Here is a 19,754-nt window from a genome sequence, read left to right as displayed (position 1 = left end):
GGATATACTTAGAACGCCTAATTTAACCAATTTCCAAGCCCACCAAGAAAAAACACAAAGAATTCACACTTAAAGAACAAGATAAGTCCGTCTTATAAGTTCTACCACAAGAACTTGTGTAAAATGTCACAATTATATGAACGATGAGAATCATGTCATATCATTTCGAAGGTTAAACATAGTCTACAAAACGAGCATGGTCATTATCATCCCACATTAAGTAGAGGACAAGTAAAATTTAAAATTCACTGACGAGTTCAAGGGGTATGCATGATTAAAAGATACACAGTGCTGTAAACATGAAGAAAGCAATTACTAGATCTTTGCTCACCGTTATCTTGTCCAATCGACACCGAGCTACGTCCAATTTCACCACAACAGAACACTCCTGACAAAGAAACTCCCTCAAAATTTTCAGAAAAAGCCAAACTGTCAGCATTTGGCTGTTCAAGGAACGATTCACCACGACCGCAGCAAGAGAATATAAGTCCTCCGCACATCACCTTCTTATCAGCATTACTCTGCTTCAGAGCTCTGAGGTTATCAAAAACAACATTGCGTGACATCAAAGCTCCCTCTGGATATGGATAGAAGAACTGGAAAGTATCACCAGTTTTGATTCCATCACCTACGACATATAGGTACTCTTCATCACCCCTAGAGAAAAACAAAGGGGGGAAATCATTCAGTTGGATTTTAGGATGAAATGAAGAGACATGTAAAGTCATCGGTAATATATGATTGTTATTAAAATCACAAAATACGTTCCAAACATCCTTGAAGACTTCCCTGACTTCTACTTAATAACACAATTGCCCCAGATGGCAATATTTTGATTTAGCCAAAAATCCCAAGCACATTTACACACGAAGATGAGACAAGGGGTGATATTTGGTGAGTATGATCCCCGTGTCATAGTGATCATCCTCAACAAAAATCAGTGTTTCAAAATTTCCATACCTACTTAAGATACTATTGATTGCACCATCTGTAAACAAGATAGTTTTTATTTATGATTTCGAGAATGATTGGGTACAGTGAAATCCTCAATCAGATTTTACTGTTTAATGAAAAAAATTATTACATTCCCAAGCAACACAGACTCAATAACAAACACCCTATTCCTTGTGCCATCTTCCTAACACAACCATTTCCAACTCAATAACTTAGAGATACCTGACCAACACGGACTCTGAATCACTCAATCACTCCGTAGAATACTTTTACCTAATTAATTTAGTTTGGATGCAGCAGTTGGAAATTCGTCCATCATGTGCTTAAAAGGCCATTTTGGTGGTACCTGCTACAGAATCATGCCCAGGGAACCTATCAACCTGTATTTCCCTTGGAATAGAACCCATGCAGTATACACAACATTGACTAAGGCTGAAGATGCATAAAAGGTAACACCTTACCTTGAAACTTCATGGAATGCCAAGGTTGAAACCAATTTCTTTTTCTCTGATCCAACAGAACATTTTCTTCGCTTTGTAACTCCAATGTACAAGTCATTATCACTAGCATGACTCATCTGCAAAAGAAAAAAAGTATATTATTGCGGGCACTAAAGTTTCAAAGGAAAATTCCCTTATCATCCTTCAACACCTCGCATTACTTAAGAAACTTCAATGAAATTTACTCAAAAAGTTGAAGAAAAATTTATAGCGGCACACAAATCAATTAAACATAGAAGTGCACAAAAGAATAAATTGAATGGAGTACATAAACAATAAAGAGGAAAACATATTAAAGAACACACACTTGTGAGGACTCAAGCAAGCTTCAAGACCTTTGAAGAGATAGAAAATAGAGACCGCATTCTCTGGCTTGTTCCTTTAAGCTTATTCTAGCAATTGTCAAGGGGGATAGAGGTGTGCATTCAACTAATTCCTGTGGTAATCAATCAATTGGAGCAAGCATAACTTGTTGTTCATTCTGGGACGCAATCTATACTAGATTGTGAATCATGTGAAAAACACAAAACCATTATGGACGTTCAGATCTCCAACAAAGTGGGGAAGCGTTCAGGGCTTCCTACTAAATTGCAGAAATTGATGGATGGTCTGTTGATCTTTTACAAAAACTGGCCTGTAACCCGAACAAGAGGAAATTTTCTAACCAGTTGATCGTACAAAGGATGACGATACACTATACTCCAACGGTCTCGAATCAGTCGATCTCACAGACAGATTTCCTGCAACTCGATTCAGGAGCAATATCTCCCAAGAGCTTGAAGTTTCGACACCACTTTAATACAAATTGGAGGTGGAAGCAAATTTCAGTTAGCACTTAGCACAATCAGCAAAATACCTATATCTAGTATTTCAACAACCCCACAAAAAGGGGTAAAAGCAAATCTTAATATTAAACTCACACTTATAACCTAGGAAGCACGGATACGGACACACGACATGGATACGCGGACACGGCATTTTTCAAAAATATAGGACATGGATACATCATGGATACGTTTGAATAATATATATATATATATATATATATATATATATATATATATATATATATAATTGAGCATTTTTCACCAAATTCAAATTAAAATGACAATTCTACTTCATATAATTGAAGATTTATCCATGGAGGTTTTAAAAAGAAGTTCCTTTTTTTTGCAGATTAAAATTAGTTAGTCAGGTACCACTTAATCACTTCATCTTTCTTCTCTTGCATCTCTTCTTATCTTGGATTTTATTTCACTTGTTTTTTTTTTGTTGAAGTTCCAAAAAAAATTTGTGAGATTAATATTATGGCATGTCCCCTGCGTATCTCCCGCGTGTCGGAAATTAAAAAAATAATTAAAAAATCGGATACTCCAAATCGCATATCCAACACGTATCAGACGCGAATCGGGGCGTATCCGTGTTGGACACGGATACTTCACCCTTACAGGCGTATCCGTGCTTCATAGCTTATAACTTCACAAAAAATAAGTTAAGTGGATGATCACTAGTTTATTTACAGGTGGGATCATGCCAGCCAAGAATCCTTTTATAGGAAGGAGTAAAAAACATGCTAGTATTGGTTTGCTTGCTAATTAGGATATGAAATCAAGCTAGAGACTAACCAACTTGCCAAGCAAACAACCTTCTATAATTAACGAGAGCAACCATAATAACAAAACAAAACTAAAAAATAAAATAATAATCACAACATAAAAATGTTGTTACAAATCAAAATGAATGGGCCTCCACGCATATTATAAAAATATTTGAACCACCATTGAATGAAGGACATATCTTAAGTCTGAGTTTGGATTGCATTAGCAAAACCAAAACAAAACCTATGTAAAGAGGAATAAACCCACAAACGGAAAGGATGGATAAAATCAAACCACATTGGTCCTGCTTTCCTCCTTTACCACTTCCCAGTAGTCATATTGTTTTTATATCATTCAATCTAGGGATTTAGTGTGTTAAATCCTTTGTCCATATTACTTTAGTAACCTTGGAATTAGAGGTTGTGGAAGAACGTTTCAACCTCCAACTACAATTTTATTTCTCCAGTGGATTCATCAATTATAGGTGTAGTAGCCATATTTATGACTAATGACATCACACGTATAAGAGGCTTAAAGCATATCACTTGCATGAGATGGGAGCACAGGAATAAGAAATAGGGTTGAAGAGGAGGAAAAAAAGAGGCTAAGGCAGAAAACAAGAGAAAGAGAGGGATAGAGAGGAGAGAAAATGGAGAACTACGGTGCGGCTTGATCCCCGGTAGGGGTACGTAGGCAATCCAAAAGGTTCAGCCGATCAATTCAAATCAAGATTATTTATTATCTTCCGCATCAAACCCGGGTAGTTGAGACATGTAAGATTAAATGGTATGAAGTGGGTTCATACAAATGGCACCGTCTGTGGGGACCAGAATAAAAGGAGGGAACCAATAAACAACCAGGGATTGTTCCTCAAGCTCTTGAAAAACTCTTCAGTTTAGCAACTCGTGATAATTCAATTTCATATTCTTTCTCAATGAGTATGCTAGAAGTTTACATGGGTAGTCTCAGGGATTTGCTGGCCCCAAAGCTGCCTGCAAGAACACACGAGACCTCCTCTAAATGCAATCTCAACATACAAAGTGGTCCAAATGGATTCGTCAAAGTTGAGGGACTCACTGATGTGAGCGTATCTGATTTGACACAAGCAAGTCGGTGGTACACGAAAGGGAGAAGGGCCTGATCTACATCACGGACAAATGTCAACGATGCATCTAGCAGATCTCATTGGTGGGTTATTAGGCCCCTTCTTATTTTTATTTGTTTCATTGGATTAATTTGAATTGGTAATTGTATTTCTGTTTAGTGCAATATATCTAGTTTAGCTAGAATTACAATTGCGCGATCTGGGACAGTGGAGGGAGTTAAAGCTAAAGTAAGCAAGTTGTGAATGGTGGATCTTGGTGGAAGCGAACGACTTTTGAAGACCAGAGCTACAGGGCAGACTGTTGATGAAGGAAGAGCCATAAATCTTTCTCTGTCAGCTCTTGGGGACGTTATTGCTGCTCTAAAAAGAAATCGTGGTCATGTACCATATAGAAACAGTAAGCTAACTCAAATTCTCAAAGATTCACTTGGTGATGGTTCAAAAGTGTTGATGCTTGTTCACGCTAGCCCATGTGAAGAAGCTGTTGGGGAGACTACTTGTTCTTTGATTTTCGCAAAGAGGGTGAGAGCTGTAGAGTCAAACCCATTTATGAATGTTATAGAATAGAGGCCAATGGCTCAATTAGACCACAAATTGTAAGCGTGAAGTTCAAGGAATTTCGCTCTAAGGCATGCCTGGTTAACTAACAGTAGTACCTTCAAAAACGAGTTAAAACGTTGTGGTGTTGGTTAAGAAAATATACTGCTAAACACATAACTGTTAATGGAAAACTTGCTGGTCGATCTTATCTATGTTTTTGCTATTCTCAACAAGACTGGACTGAGTGGGGCACTTGAAACTATTTAATCAACTTCGGAGCTTGAGCAAAACATTGACGGCCATGAAGTTTGGAGGTAGAGAAAGGAGATTCAGAGTTTGGGACTGAGATCGTCGGATTGGAGTGTCCGAATACGAATGGTAAGTGACTTATTTATTTTGCCGTCATGTACATAATAGACGAACAAGTAGTGACTCAGCCGTCAACCAGAGCTACACTAGGGGTAGGCAAGCCTTGTCCCCATCCTTGGCAGAGATGTCCTGCCCAAAGCTCGTGATATTCCAGAGACCTATTAGCTCTAGGTTATCTAGGTGTCTGCAAACCTAGATGGGGAACATGACCGTACACCTCTGGATAAGACAGATTGTACATAGTCTTTAGCATATGATCGTTGTTATTTCTTCTGCTGAATGGTCTTCATTATAACTCACACATTATTTTTATAACACTCAAACATGAAAGTTTCAGGTTACAGAGAAAGAGAAAGACCTGCGGTAGCGCGGAGCTGAGTTGAGATTGAGCTGGTATTGAAAGATGGATCCATCTCACCCCGTTAACTACTGTGTTTGCATGCATTTATTGTCATCAAGAAGCTTAATTTCAGCATTGAGTGTTTCAAACAATAATGGTTGCATGATCTCACATTGATGATAAATGTTCGCATAGATAGATGCGTCCTTTGGTAGGGCCGCAGTAGTAGATAGGGAAGTTGTTTCTTCCCTTATCTGAGAGGTTAAACAAACGGGTATTGTATACTCCGCAGCTAACTTTAGTCGAGTTCTAGGAGTAAAGATGTGTTTAATTCCCTTTCAACCACGCTCTAGGGCATGGTTGACCGAGAAGAGAAGCTGGGTTAGTTTTGTCTGCCAAGGGCAATTCTGAGCATTGGAGATCGAGGACATGAGCAAGAATATAACAAATGCGAATGGATAAAGCTGTTGCGCTTTCCGAAACAGAGCGGAGGGGTTCAAGAAGACCCTTCGCGGATATGCGCTTGTGATTTCTATCTAAATGGATGCAGGTGAGAGGAGCCATCCGTAGACCCTTGTATCCAAAACAAACATGGATTGGACACCCCTTAAACTGTAACATGGGTTGGGCGCTCCCTTAAACTTGTATGGACTAAAAACTTCAAGCGATGAGCTGAGAAACTATCATTGTGAGCCAAAATGACATAAGTGGAGACATATTTAAGCTATTAGACATTTCGAGTTGGCACACTTCTATTAAAAACTGCTTTCAAAAGTTTTTATATCACAGAGCTAGTGTCAGATGAATACACAAAAATATGAGATGAAATCATATGATACCGCAAAGGTTTAAAATTCAAGTACGAATACAGGAGAGATCAAGGTCTTCTCGGGTCCGCCGTCTTTGTCGATAGACCCGAGAAGGGGCATCTGTAGTAGCCATATTTATGACCAGTAACATCACATGTATAAGAGGCCTAAAACATATCACTTGCATGAGATGGGAGCACAGGAACTTAACTCAAAAGAGGTAGAGAGAGACAAGTGGGTAATTTTGGACCATGAGACAGGAAAAAAATGATCAAGGGCTAGGAGAAGACTTAGGGAAGGGTATAAACCTCATAAGAAATAGGGTTGAAGAGGAGGAAAAAATGAGGCCAAGGCAGAAAACAAGAGAAAGCGAGGGATAGAGAGTAGAGAAAATGGAGAACTACGGCGCGGCTTGATCCCCGGTAAGGGGGTACGTAGACAACCCAAATGGTTCAGCCGATCAATTCAAATCAAGATTATTTCCTATCTTCCGCATCAAACCGAGGAGTTGAGACATGTAAGATTAAATCGTATGAAATTGGTCCATATATCAGGCAAACACCACTTTTTTGTTTTTTTTTTGTTTTTTTAAGAAATGTTGCTAAGGTTAGGCAAACCTCCACCTGTATTAGATTCTCAAGTAAAGCCTTGTTACATCTTCATCTACTATCTCAGAGAGGGTTTTACATAGGGGAGGACATAAAGATATATGTTCCTCATTACAATCTATTGATAACTTAGCTAAAAAGTCAGCAGCTCTATTCACTTCTCTGAATACATGCACAAAAGAAATCACTTCCATGTTGGCAACGTATCTTTTTATAGCCGTGACAAGATTCCAGCAATTCCAGGGTGCAGCTACAATACCTTTCATGATTTGGATTGCTCTTAGTGAGTCAGAATGGACTACCACCTTTGTTATATTCATAGATAGGCTTATAGACAAACCTATATGAATTGCTTTTATTTCCTGGTATAGCATAGATTTAACAGAGCCACCTCCAGAGAAAGAAAACACCACATTTCCTTCTGCATCTCTTCGTGTCCCTCCATAGCCAACTCCTTCAGCATTCATAGCACCATCACAGTTAACTTTAATGATATCTAGTGGAGGGGGTATCCAGTTACATTGGGTGACTTGTTTCTACTTATATATAAACTTAACCCAATTCTATCTGTTAGAACTTTGATAGCCATCAAATCCTTTATGTCTTCTTCCACCTTTACTTCAATATAGTGCTTCATCTCAGACATGAGAAGAAAGCTTACATCCTTAGCCTCCATAGATACACCATTAAACCTCCTATTATTCCTTTCTTTCCAGATGTAACCAATAGTTGCACATACAAAGACCTTATAAATTTCTACTGGTGACGAGTTTCCTTTACAAAGGTTCATAATATCACACCATTCTCTATTAGAGTGAGAGGCATTTGCATTAAGACCAATAGAAGTTTTAACTCGAATCCACACTTCTTTAGAATATAGGCAATCAAAGAAAAGGTGTTTGGAGTTTTCTTTATGGCCCTGGCAAAAACAACAAGAAGATGGCAGCACCTTTTTGTAGACTAACCTGTCTTGGGGAGGGAAACTCCCAGAAAAGAGTTGCCATGCATTGAAGGAGAACTTTGGTAGTACTAATTTTCCCCACTAGACTATATCAAGGCACCTTAGCCCTTGTTCTTCTAAGACCATCATCATAAGCTGACTTATTGGAGAAATCATCGAGGCAGTTGGAGTCCAAATAATCTGATCTTCAAAGAGCTCATTAAAGATGTCAGTACTCAAGATTGAGTTCTTAAGAGGTCTTTTGGGTAGATTGTGAATAGTGTCATTCCATCTACCTTAATCAACTAACTCAGAAACTCAGAAACACTTTTTAGTTTTTTTACTAACAAGAACATAACAGAAGACCTTTTACCAAAACGAATATGCACAGGAATTGAATAATTCCATCAATTTATAAATAAGCCTAATGGGCCAAGGTGAATAATGAAAAAAATATATACAATTGAGCCAACCATACCAAGATTCCCAAGATCCCAATCTCAGGTTTCCTAGATATAGAGGTTTACTTCAGTCCTTTTCTTCTTTGTTTTTTTTTGGCTCGGTAAAGTTGAAATCTCATTAAAAGTGAAAAGAAGTAGGCCAAGAAAGCCTACTATTACGGTGAAAGAAAATAAAAATAAAAACATAACCACAGGTGGCTAACTCAAGAACCACAAATTATTCTACATCTAAATACAAAAGTTTATCCCACCTCACCACAAAATACTCGAAAGGAAAACTCCTAAACTCTTTAAAAATCTTAGACCACTGAAACAATAAAGCCTTAATAGATATGATAAGCTCCTGCTTAGATGCAGAAACGCCTTCAAAGTAACGACGATTTCGCTCAATCCAAATACCCCACAGAAAAGTAAATGGTAACAAGCTCCAAAAATGATTACCTGAAGAGGTGAAAGGACCATGACCCCAAACCCTTCAATAAATACACCACTCGCCTAGGGCTCACCGAAGAAACATAAGACTCTAAATGGAATGTAGACCAAATCCACCACTTCAGTCCTTTTCTATTTTATGTTCTTAAGTTTCCATGATGATAATTATTATTTTTATTGCATAATGTGCTATTAGGGAGTTAAAAAGGCAATATCCCCATACAGATGTGTATGTCTTGCATTTACAATTTCCACCATGTTTCTGCCCACATAGTTAGAAAAATATTTTGTGGGTGCATGTTAAAAGTTTTGTAAGTGATGACTGAATGACTCCATATTTCTTGTGACAGTGAGGCCCTTGACAAGTTCAATGAGTCGCAAATACTGGCAATATTTAACATAAACGACTTTTCAAAATCATAAAGATATAGATAAAATCTCTTGCAGAAAATCTAGCAAACAGTAAAATTCAAAAAAAAATAAGCATACCATATCATCAATCTCTTCGAGGATAACTTGACCGTCAAGCTTCTCAAGAGACCCTTTTCTTCTTGCGGTTAGCCAAGTATAACATATCCCTTCTTCGTCTTTGACCACTCTAACTGAAGCTGCCTTGTATACAGGACCTACAGGGGAAACACCAGTTGACAGTGCAAGACTAAAGTGAACTTCACCTATACCTGCGCAATTAATAAAAAATAATGGTGAGGATCCTATCTGATGGTAAAAAGAAGATCCATTAACAATACTGTTCGCTTCCTTAACAAAAAGCAAAAAATGACTATGAAATCCCAGAAACATCAAGATACAATAGAGTTTGATCCAAATAAAAAATCCTATATAAATATTTCAGACAGGAATTCCCACCACCCAACTAAACAGTGGATATTTGACCTCAAGAGTAATAGCCATTGATCGACCTCAAGGATCTTCATATTCCAACTTTCAGTACTAACAATATAATAGCGCCCGATATCCAGTCCACCAACCATCTTGCCTTTGCCGAAATAGGAAGATTACTTCAAACCATAATACCTGATGGGGAAGCCACTGTTAGGCCAAAGAAGAAAAGAACACTTCCGACTACTTCCCCACAAAAAAACAGAGGACATGAAGATGGTCGACGCCGTTTGCAACATTCTTGCAAAGAGGACATATTTGGTAAGATAGATTCCCCTTATTTTGAAGTAATGAATTGTTTGAATTCTATCATAGAAGGCTTCCCAACAAAATAAGGCAACCTTTACAGGGATAAAGTTGCACTAAAACTTTTTTGTGGAAAACGCTCCATAATCTTGTGTGATTGAAGAACCTTTAAGGACTGTTGGTTGGGCGGTGCCTAAAAAGGATGTCTACTAGTCACCTCCATGTGATCTGTTAATACTTCCCTAGTTCACTATTAAGGAGTGTTTCCCACCCAGATATCCTTTCAAACCGAAACATAAATGCTGGTACTCAGTACAAAAGGAAATATCATAATAAAAAATTATAGTTTCAATTGAAGAGAAAAAATATAGTAATCACCGTTGAGGCGTTGACATATGAAGTACGAATGTGGATCAGCAAATGCTCTAGAGAAACCCAAAAAAAAAAGGTGCCAAGAAAGATACAGACAAGTGCAAGTGCACTTCAATCCATTTCAAGAAGTTTGTTATTGTTTATAATACATCCTCCTGAGTCCTGCCCCTATACAAGTTTGGGAACGTCGATGATAGAAAGGAAGTATTACACAAGCAGTCCTGCTCTTTTATGAGCATTTCATTAGCAAAAGATTAAAGATGTACCTCCTGGTTTGTCTCGGTCTGTAGCAAATACAAGAGCAATTGCATCCTCTTTGAAGCCTTCTCCATCATTCCATAAGAAGCAATTACTCTCATCACCTATAATGATGGTTTCCTTGGACATGGCACAATCTGTTCATACAAAAAAGTCAAATAATAGTTTGCAACAAACATTCAGGCAATATGAAACTACATTTTTAGCCTAGTAAATTAGTAAGCAAAACAAATACTAAAAAATGAGCCAGCGATATAGATATCCTTAATGAAGCAGTTTTGCATACTGCAAGAAGTTATGAGATTTGTATCACTTGCATCAAAATCACATCTATATAACCTCTTCTCCTTGCATGGATCTTCTCTTCATATCCGGTCATCTCATTTTGGTAACAACAATTCAATCGTTTTAATGTTATTTACTTAATTCGATTATAAGGCGTGTATTGAAACGAATTCTCTTAATTCAATAATAAAAATATCAGGTCTGCCCAGATTAATCTCTACAATTGTTTATATAAGAGAAGAAGTTGCTAAAAACTAGTCTTAATCTAATTCCAATTCGAAATCAACTAAAACAATGACTATACTAATTCTAAACTAAAATATTAATATCTTCATTATTCGTAATTATTCCGGTCTCACCTACAGTAGATACGGTATCTTTCTATGTCCACTAAAAAGACGATTTTGTCCCTTTAGTGTTTCTTAAATTTCAGTGGCAGCTTTATCAAATATTGCAATGTGTTTCGCTTTAAGGGTATAAAGGGGATTCCGCATCCAGCTATCACAACCTGTTCAGACGGTTTTGTCCCTATTTTACGTCTTAACTTTCACGAGATTCATGTACATATCACTCTAATAATTGTTATATTATAGGGACGAAAAGGTAATTTACTATAAGATATCATAAAAAATAGCAACCTACTTTTTAACAAATGTACATACGGTTTTGTCTGTAATTTACATCTTATATGTCAAGAGAACCATTACATACCATTGTATTAATTATAAACCGTAGGAACAAAAGAGTATTTGAATATTCTTTATTTAGTTAATGAGAAAATTGGTTACACATTTCAAACAAAAGGTAAGTGGGCTCCATATCATGCTTGTGTAATTTTTTACTTCTTTACAAGTTTACAAGACTTAAACTCAACCTTTTAGTTTTTACCCACTCTCAATTTTTTTACTTTTTCATTCTTCATTTTTTTTTTTTTTTTTTTTTGTGTTTTCATTTTCTTGACTAACTAATTTGTCTTTCTTATATATATACATAAATTGACCAACTTAAATAATTTCTTAACCAATTACTAAACGAAAAATTGATTCATATATATTTGACTAAAATAACCAATGAAAATATTTATGGACGGGAACATTAATTCCTAAGAAAAAATGAATGCGTACAACTTAGCAATATTCTCACTTTCCACTTTAAAAGCATATACGAATTACAAATTTTTCTTTATTTCCGCGTATACAATCAAGACGAGTAAATCAAACGCTCATCAAGCGTGCATGAGACTAGGAGAAATAAAAGAAGAAGATAGTCTTGCTAGAATAATCAACATGTGTTGTGCACATGTTAATCACAATGTCCATGTTGTCTCTAAGGAAACCTGATAGGATCATGCGACGATAGACCAACATAAACATAGACACCCCCCCTCCCCCCCTTTAGAATATTCGTCTTGTTTTATACTAAAAGCAATTGACCCAATAATGAATAAATAAATAACACACCAGATGATGCTTACCCATCTTTTCAAGCACGGCCCCCATGTCAGCGTTCCGATCCTAAAATCAACAAGATCCATTAGGCACACCACAATTACGATATGTAGTATCCTAGAAAGGAAGCAAAACTTACAGCGAACAATATGATTCCCACTGGCGAATTGCAGTCAGACACTGAGGCTGTGTAATCTTTAATATCGGTTACGAATTTGTCAATAGTAGACTGCTGAGAAGGTCCCTGTAAAGGTTCAATATTTGGGTATCAACTCAGCATACCAGATGTTCCGAATGGGCAAAAGAAAAAATGCAAAAAAGTTGTAAACATGAACTAGTCATAGGAAGTATTCAAGAAACATTCCATACGCCAATCAATTCAAGGTAAGCTTCTTCGTGACCGTTGATTTAGCTTCGTGTTTAAAAGTTTTACTGAATTTGCAACAGATTTTTTTTTGTTGATGGGTTAATTCATCATTCCAAAGTTTCCAAGTTCAAGTAGCACATATGGACTTAGAAGTTTTGGGAGGAGTGGACAAATACATCTTTTGGGGATATTATGTTCAGATGGGGCTCCTTGCTCGGCCATGCATGATTGCATCCCTTTGCTTTAGTTTTCTCTAATAGTTGTAGTTTTCTTTTTTCTAGTATCGATATTGTATATGTCTTTCCCTTTGTTGTATCTGAGCGGGATATCTCATCCTACAAAGTTGACTTATGATTATATATATATATATATACACATCACATTTTACCGATCAAAAAAAAAAACAGTAGCACATATGGACTGTAGGAAATTTCTCTACAAAATGAATAATGACGATGCTCCTAATGTTGAACTATATGATATATTCGAGACGAAGAGATCATCCATACCAAAATTCGGCGGCCCCATGAACTGCTGTTTAATAAAAAAGGAAATCTTCACGTCTAATATCCCATTACTCAAGATTCACCAAGTGAACTCTACCATGAATCATTGTAAAAAAAAAAGGTGTATGAAAATATAATCGTCATAATACCGACAACAATAGTCAATTTTTACCTCTACTGTTTTCATTAAAGGAATTGAACAAACTTTCAATCCAGGAAGAAACCCAACTGTCAGAACTATGCCTGCGCAGTTTTTTCCGGTCTCATCAACATCAGTTTCAAGCCAATTAACCTATCAATAAAAAAGACTATCACTAAATATCTTTTTTTTAAATTAAAAAAAAAAAAAAAATGTAAACAATGGAGATAGACAACCAGACAGACCTCCTTGTGGTGACCAGTAAGAACATCTTTCCCAATAATCCCATACGCTTCAGAAACAATAATCGGAATTCCAGTACCCAATCTCGACGCTATCAGTTTGCGAGTCGCGGGCAAGCTGAACTTACTCCCAATGGAAGCAATGGCGAAATGAGGTCGTATTGGTTGGGCAAGTACTTTCTCAACAACTTCACTCACTGCAACCTGAAAACAAAACATAAAAAATAACTAGTACAGAAAAATGGTACGTAAAAAAAAAAAAAAAAAAAAAGAGGTGTGTACAATTATTACATTTAGATTGGGGTTTAAGGAGAGAGCAGAAACGAGTTTGGGTTTAGTTAGGATTCGGTTACAGAGGTGGGACCAAGAACGGTTAACACACGTGGCGGATGCGAATGATGAGGCAGGGAGTCTGGAGAGGATTTCTTCAAGTGTATCTTCTCCTATTAAATTTATCCCTCCAACGACGACTTTCTTTCCTGCTACTTCTTCCATTGCAAAATTAATTTTTTCGGTTAACTTTAAAAAAAGAAGATCAACGGCTGAGATTTGTATTAAAAAATTTGGACCATTTCTCGTGTCATCCTTGCGCAGGGGCCATGCTAATCTTCTCTGTATCGTTCCAATTTTAACGGATGGGGACAAGCTATATGAAGTACTTGAAAGCTATATAAAGTGACTATTTAACGATTCAGTAGTCTATGTGGGACTATATCCTTCCTTCCCACTTAATTTGGTTTAGCTAACTGATGATATTAGCCTAGCTCAAATCATGTCATCAGATACCGTTCACAGTCTAGGTTTTTGTATTAAGGGTGGTCTCTACACACCCTCCAGTTGTCGAGAAAGAAAGGAGGGTGGGGAGGAGTGTAAAAAAAACCCGTTGACCCATCATCCGGTAGGGTATTCGGTCTTCATCCGCCACCCAAATCCGCACCGACCCGAAAACAGACCCGCCCCACCTCGCTACCGTTTTTACGCGGTCGGGCTATAGGTGTAAGTTATATGCTCAAACCTGACCCGTCAAGCCACCCGACCCACACCGTGTCAAAAGCTGTTGACCCAACCTCTTTGACTCGTACAATTTAAAGACTCTAATTCTAATATTTTTGTATTTTGTTTATATTTTCTTTTAACTTTTGTAGGAATTTGGGAGATATGAACACAAACTTATGAGTTCAACATCAATTTTGAATATTCAAGTTTGAACATTGGGCAAATATCAAAAGTTTAAATTCAACTTTCGAATTTTGGAAAAGATTAATCATTCATATTTGTATTAATTTTGAACTCTTTTAGTTTATATTTTTATTATTTTGTACTATAGATCCTCGCTCCCATCTTCATTTTATTATGTTATGAAAAATAATCAATTTACAAATGATAAATCACGAGAAAAAAATTTCAAATTTACAGATATGGTTTTGGGTTTTAGTTCAAGTTTTTTTTTTTTTTTTTTTTTTTTTTTTTTTTCGATTGATTATATTTTTTTTTTCTCTATGTTGTGAATTGGAAATAACTTGCAGAATTAGAAAGTTTTTTTCTCGGTGAAATTGGGTTAAAATGATAATTTTCACCCGACCCGGATGACCCACCCAAAGCCCGCCCCATAAGCTGACCCAACAGGTCGGATGATAGTACTAAGACATGACACTTCAATCCGCCCCGCCCCGCCTCGACCCATCACTATTTGAGCCGCAGTTGACCCGGCCCGCGCCGTATTACACCCCTAGGTGGAGTCGAAGATAGGATGAGAAATGGGCTAGAGCCAATATAGGTTTTAGAGGTAGCTGAAGACAAAAATAATATATTAAGGTAATATTTATTATCTACTCAAATGCACACCCTCAAATACATACGGCCGTATTCAATTTAACATACATCACATACATCACGTACAAAATGTTTTTGACATCCGTTCAAAAATTCTTAAGATAAGATGGTTTCAACATTCAGTGATTGTTACAAAGGATTAGGATTATATTACAGGGTGCGTGTTTCACCAAACACAGTATCAGATGTTGAGTTTTATGAAAAGCTGCAAGTTAGGATGTTATAGAAGATACAGGAGGAATGGACTTAGAAGTCTCTGAATTGGAAATTAAAGATTGTCTATTTGATATGGCTGACTATAAGGCTCCTCGCCAGATGGGTATAATGCCTACATTTTAGGCATTGTTGGTCTATAGTCAGGGAAGAATTCACTAAAGCCATCAAGTTCTAGCTTGTTCTTTTTGAACTATTTGACTAAAGGTGTGATACTTAGTTGGGATGTTATTGTTAGGATGATACAGAGACTACTCTTTCCTCCAAAGCTAAGTCAATGGATCCAGAATTACTACTCCACAACACATTACTCAATCCTCATCAATGGCTCTCCTCAAGGGCATTTCAAAGGAATGAGAGGGTTGAGACAAGGTGATCCTGATGTAGAACATTAGTGTGTTGCTGATGTTGAGGGCGCACCTTAGTCGAGTCCAAGCCCATGGGTCATGAGCCCACTAGTTAGTTGTTGTTTTATTGTTATTAGTATAAATAAGAGGCTTGTAATTAGGGTTCTTCAGTGTTGAAGTTTATTAGTTGTGAGATTCAATAAAAGAGATTTTTAGGTTTTCTTTAATTTGTGTTCCAATTAAGGTGTAGATTTTATTTAATTGAAGCTTCCGCCAGTCAAAATCTACATTATTTGGTATCAGAGTAGATTGATTCACGGGATTACTATTCACGAGCACTATTCACCGAAACAATGTTCATCGTGTACTGTTCACTGCGATTTATTTCTTGAAAAAAAAATCAATTTTTATTGTTATTATGGTGAATAACAAAGCAACTCGAGGTCGTCCTCCCTCTATATGGATACTCGCATGTTTCATTTAGAAGAAAACATGAAAAACATGACACAGATGTTCCAGAACTTTACTGCAACAATGGCCACAGTACAGAGAGAGGTGCAGCTGCCACGCTCACCACTTTGAAATACTAGTTCGGTGGTTTCAAATACTGATGATCGATGCGTCCTTGCAGAGTGATGGTACAATCCCTCTTCTAAACCCTTTTGCGCCTATTGCTCTAGAGAATTGAGGAATGACGGGGAAAGAGTTGTTGGAGAGAATAACGACATTCAGGTTCATCCCCTGGGTGTAGTAGGTGATCGTATACCACCTATTGGTGGAGATGGTCAAGGTGATGAAGGTGTTGTTGAACCCCCTGTGCGTGTTCCACCTATAGTGCCACCACCAGTCCAACAACTACCTATCGTGCACCCCCAAGGGCCTCAAGATCCGATTTTTCAGCCAAGGTAAACCCTTATAGCCAAAATCGAGGGCTACCCTTGCAAGAGGTCGGCGCCTTGAGGTGTGCGTCTTCCTCAACAAGGGTGTGAAAATCCACGTGTTAATCAGGTTCGAGGTAGAGATCGTGGTTACCAACGTCATGTACAACGCTGGGTTGATGGTGATAGGAATTTTTGGGAACAACCTATTCCTCGCAATGCAAGACAAGAGAATAGGGGCCGGTCTCCATCTCCTCCTTCTTCTCCTTCTACTGATCGAAGTGGTCGTAGGGTAGATCGTGAACTTAATCGCCAGGGAGGTGATTTTGAAAGGTATGACAATTTTAATTATTTTGATGAAGGTCATGGTATTCAGAATATTTATAATGGGGTTGTTGATGTTAATCGTTCCTTCATATATTGGAGAGGATCGAGTCAAGCTGGTGATATTAAAATCGATGTGCCTACTTTTGATGGTAAACTCGATCCTGATGAGTTTATTGATTTGCTTAATCACATTGAAAAGGCTTTTGATTATAAAAACTTAGATGATAGTAAGAAGGTTAAATTAGCTGCTACTCAATTGAAGGGTTATGCTTTGGTGTGGTGGGATGAGTTAAATCTGAGGAGGGTTAATCAAGGTTACAGGCGTGTCTACACTTGGTCTACTATGCGTCGAGAGTTACATTGCTCATTTTGTTCCTAAACAGTACCAGCAAGATTTGTTAATTCGTCTACAAAATTTGAAACAACAATTGTCTTCAGTTCAAGAATATACTGAGCACTTTCAGTTGTTGTGTACTCGTGTTGGGTTGGTTGAAATTGATGAACAGAGAATGGGTTGTTACTGAATGGCCTGCATAAGGCAATTCGTGAAGCACTTATCATGTTTGAGATTGATGACATGGCTACCGCATTTAAGTATGCCTTGCGTGTTGAAAAAGTGCTTTCACCTAGTGCGAGACATCAGCACCTCTTTATACTGGTTCGACAAGTGCAGTTCCTACTGCTACTCCTATGTCGACTGCTGGTACATATAGTACTGCTAGAGAGTGCTTTGAATGTGGCATTATGGATCACATTGTTGTCGAGTGTCTTAAGAAGAAGAGGCACCCTATTTTCTTAGCTGAAGGTGAAGATGAGGCCGAAGATGTTGCTACCAAGCCACCTGATCTTTTCCTAGATTTTCAGCATGAAGCTTTGTTAGTGTTTCCAGCTTCAAGCTTTAGGCATTCCACTGCTTTAGCTTGTGGACAAGCTTCTTTAACATGGGGAGAGTGATGTAGAACATTAGTGTGTTGCTGATGTTGAGGGCGTGCTCCCCTTACTCGAGTCCAAGCTCATGGGTCATGAGCCCACTAGTTGTTGCATTATTGTTATTATTATAAATAAGAGGCTTATAATTAGGGTTCTTCAGTGTTAAAGTTTATGAGTTGTGAGATTCAATAAAAAATAGATTCTTAGGTCTTCTTTAATTTGTGTTCCAATTAAAGTGTAGATTTTATTTAACTGAAGTTTCCGCCAGTCAAAATCTACATTAGATCCCCTATCACCTTACATCTTTGTGTTGATCATGGGAATTTTGAGTTGTCAACTCAATGAAGAGCTTGCAAGAGGTGTTATTAAACCTCATCCTAAATGCAAGAGACTTAAAGTGGTTAACCTATGCTTTGTTGATGATCTTCTCTTATTCTTCAAAGGTGATATCCAATCTCTTAAAGCAATCAAGAACACTCTTAAGATCTTTACAGATTACACAGGGTTGAGTATTAACTCTGATAAGACTACCTTACTTACTGGAGGACTAAATCAAGGTGAAAGCAAGTTGTTAGCTGAAATAATGCATGGGGGTTCAACTGGTGAAACCTCAGCTCCTATCAACTATTTGGGGCTTCCACTGGTATCAACTAGATTGGGAATCAAAGAATGTATGCCTTTGATTGAAAAGATAACTGCTAGAATAAAGAACTGGAAGGTAAGATGCATGTCTATCACATGCAGGGAAACTTGAACTGATACACTTTGTATTAGCTTCATTTCATGTGTACTGGTCAAGAACATTTAATTTGTTCTCCCTAATATGGTGTTGGAGCAAGTAACAACAATATGTAACAAATTCTTATGGAGTGGGCCAGAGATGTCAATGAAGATGCAACATGCTAGGAAGAAGTGTACAACAAAGACAAAGCATGAGGGTAGACTTAACATCTTATACCTTAAAATTTGGAACCAAGCAGCTTATTATGGGTTGGTATTTAAAGTAGCAAGGAGAGAAGAAAGTATATGGGTACAATGGATGTGGACTCAAAACATCAGGCAACAAAACTTTTCACTTTGAAAATTCCTAAATTAAGATTGCTCATGGGTATTAGAGGAATGTTCTAGAAATGAGGAAGGTTGCCATCAAATTTATAAAGTATAATGTCGCATCATATCTGGTGACACTATATCTGTGTGGCATGACCCGTGGATTGATGGAATGCTTCTAAATGAATTACAAGGTGCAAGAGACATGTTGCAGATCCCAGATGATGCAAGAGTTAGTTCTCTAATTTCAAATGGCCAATGGAATGCACTAGTACAAGATCTCCCTCAAGGTACACTTAAGAGTTTGATGCTGAAAACAGAGATTAATGTGTATGTGGCAGAGGATAGAGTGATATGGGCACCCTCAGCTAATGGAGAATTCACTACAAAATCCGCATATGATTCAATCAAAACTCCAAGAGCCAAAGTGAAGTGGTACAATATGGTAGGTAGTAATTCCGAAACACTCTTTCACTTCATGGTAACTCTTCTCAAGTAGTCTACCTATGCAAGATCGACTGATCCAAAAAAGAATCCTTCAACATTTTTTATGTTGTCTGTAAAGGCCCGATTTGGTGTTTGCTTTACAAGTCTTAATTATGAATGGAGGTGTGGATTGGATAAGATTTTGACTGAATTTGCGATAGATGCGAGTTGCATACGTATCAAGTTCTTGGGTGCAACTTGAATCAAGTTAGACGTAGTTCCTCTTCTCTTTATATAGGCAAGTTGCCCGCGCTTCCTCCTATCCCGCGTC

General features: G+C 37.5%; 1 protein-coding gene and 2 pseudogenes across 2 annotated transcripts; 1 reads left to right on the top strand and 2 right to left on the bottom strand.

Annotated features, from left to right (window-relative positions):
• Positions 1 to 69: 69 nt before the first annotated feature.
• On the bottom strand, positions 70 to 14,145 carry LOC147515198 (F-box/LRR protein). Of its 2 annotated transcripts, XM_086586341.1 has the most exons (10): positions 13,711 to 14,145; positions 13,423 to 13,623; positions 13,211 to 13,330; positions 12,305 to 12,409; positions 12,192 to 12,231; positions 10,441 to 10,569; positions 9,146 to 9,336; positions 1,416 to 1,531; positions 1,228 to 1,300; positions 70 to 657 (listed from the first exon to the last, which is right to left on the bottom strand). In XM_086586341.1, exons 1-9 carry the CDS (start codon positions 13,912 to 13,914, stop codon positions 1,270 to 1,272), a joined length of 1,137 nt encoding a protein of 378 aa, XP_086442467.1. In that variant the 5' UTR covers positions 13,915 to 14,145; the 3' UTR covers positions 70 to 657; positions 1,228 to 1,269. The 2 variants fall into 2 exon arrangements, with proteins under 2 accessions (XP_086442467.1, XP_086442456.1); XM_086586330.1 differs by lacking the exon at positions 1,228 to 1,300.
• LOC147515200 (kinesin-like protein KIN-14U) lies at positions 1,989 to 4,842 on the top strand (annotated as a pseudogene).
• On the bottom strand, positions 13,977 to 14,062 carry LOC147515199 (U6 spliceosomal RNA; annotated as a pseudogene).
• Positions 14,146 to 19,754: the final 5,609 nt, after the last annotated feature.

Source organism: Coptis chinensis, chromosome 2, assembly GCF_015680905.1.
Source record: "Coptis chinensis isolate HL-2020 chromosome 2, ASM1568090v1, whole genome shotgun sequence".
Taxonomy (NCBI): Eukaryota; Viridiplantae; Streptophyta; class Magnoliopsida; order Ranunculales; family Ranunculaceae; genus Coptis; species Coptis chinensis.
This window is presented reverse-complemented; position numbering and strand designations above follow the sequence as displayed.

Excerpts from the sequence above, each read along its gene's own strand:
- LOC147515198 (XM_086586330.1), bottom strand. The coding sequence starts at position 13,914 with ATGGAAGAAGTAGCAGGAAAGAAAGTCGTCGTTGGAGGGATAAATTTA. Across the intron at positions 13,624-13,710 it reads CCTTAAACCCCAATCTAAAT|GTTGCAGTGAGTGAAGTTGT; the intron begins GTAATAATTGTA and ends TTTTGTTTTCAG. Across the intron at positions 1,532-9,145 it reads TCGAAGAGATTGATGATATG|ATGAGTCATGCTAGTGATAA; the intron begins GTATGCTTATTT and ends TTTCTTTTGCAG.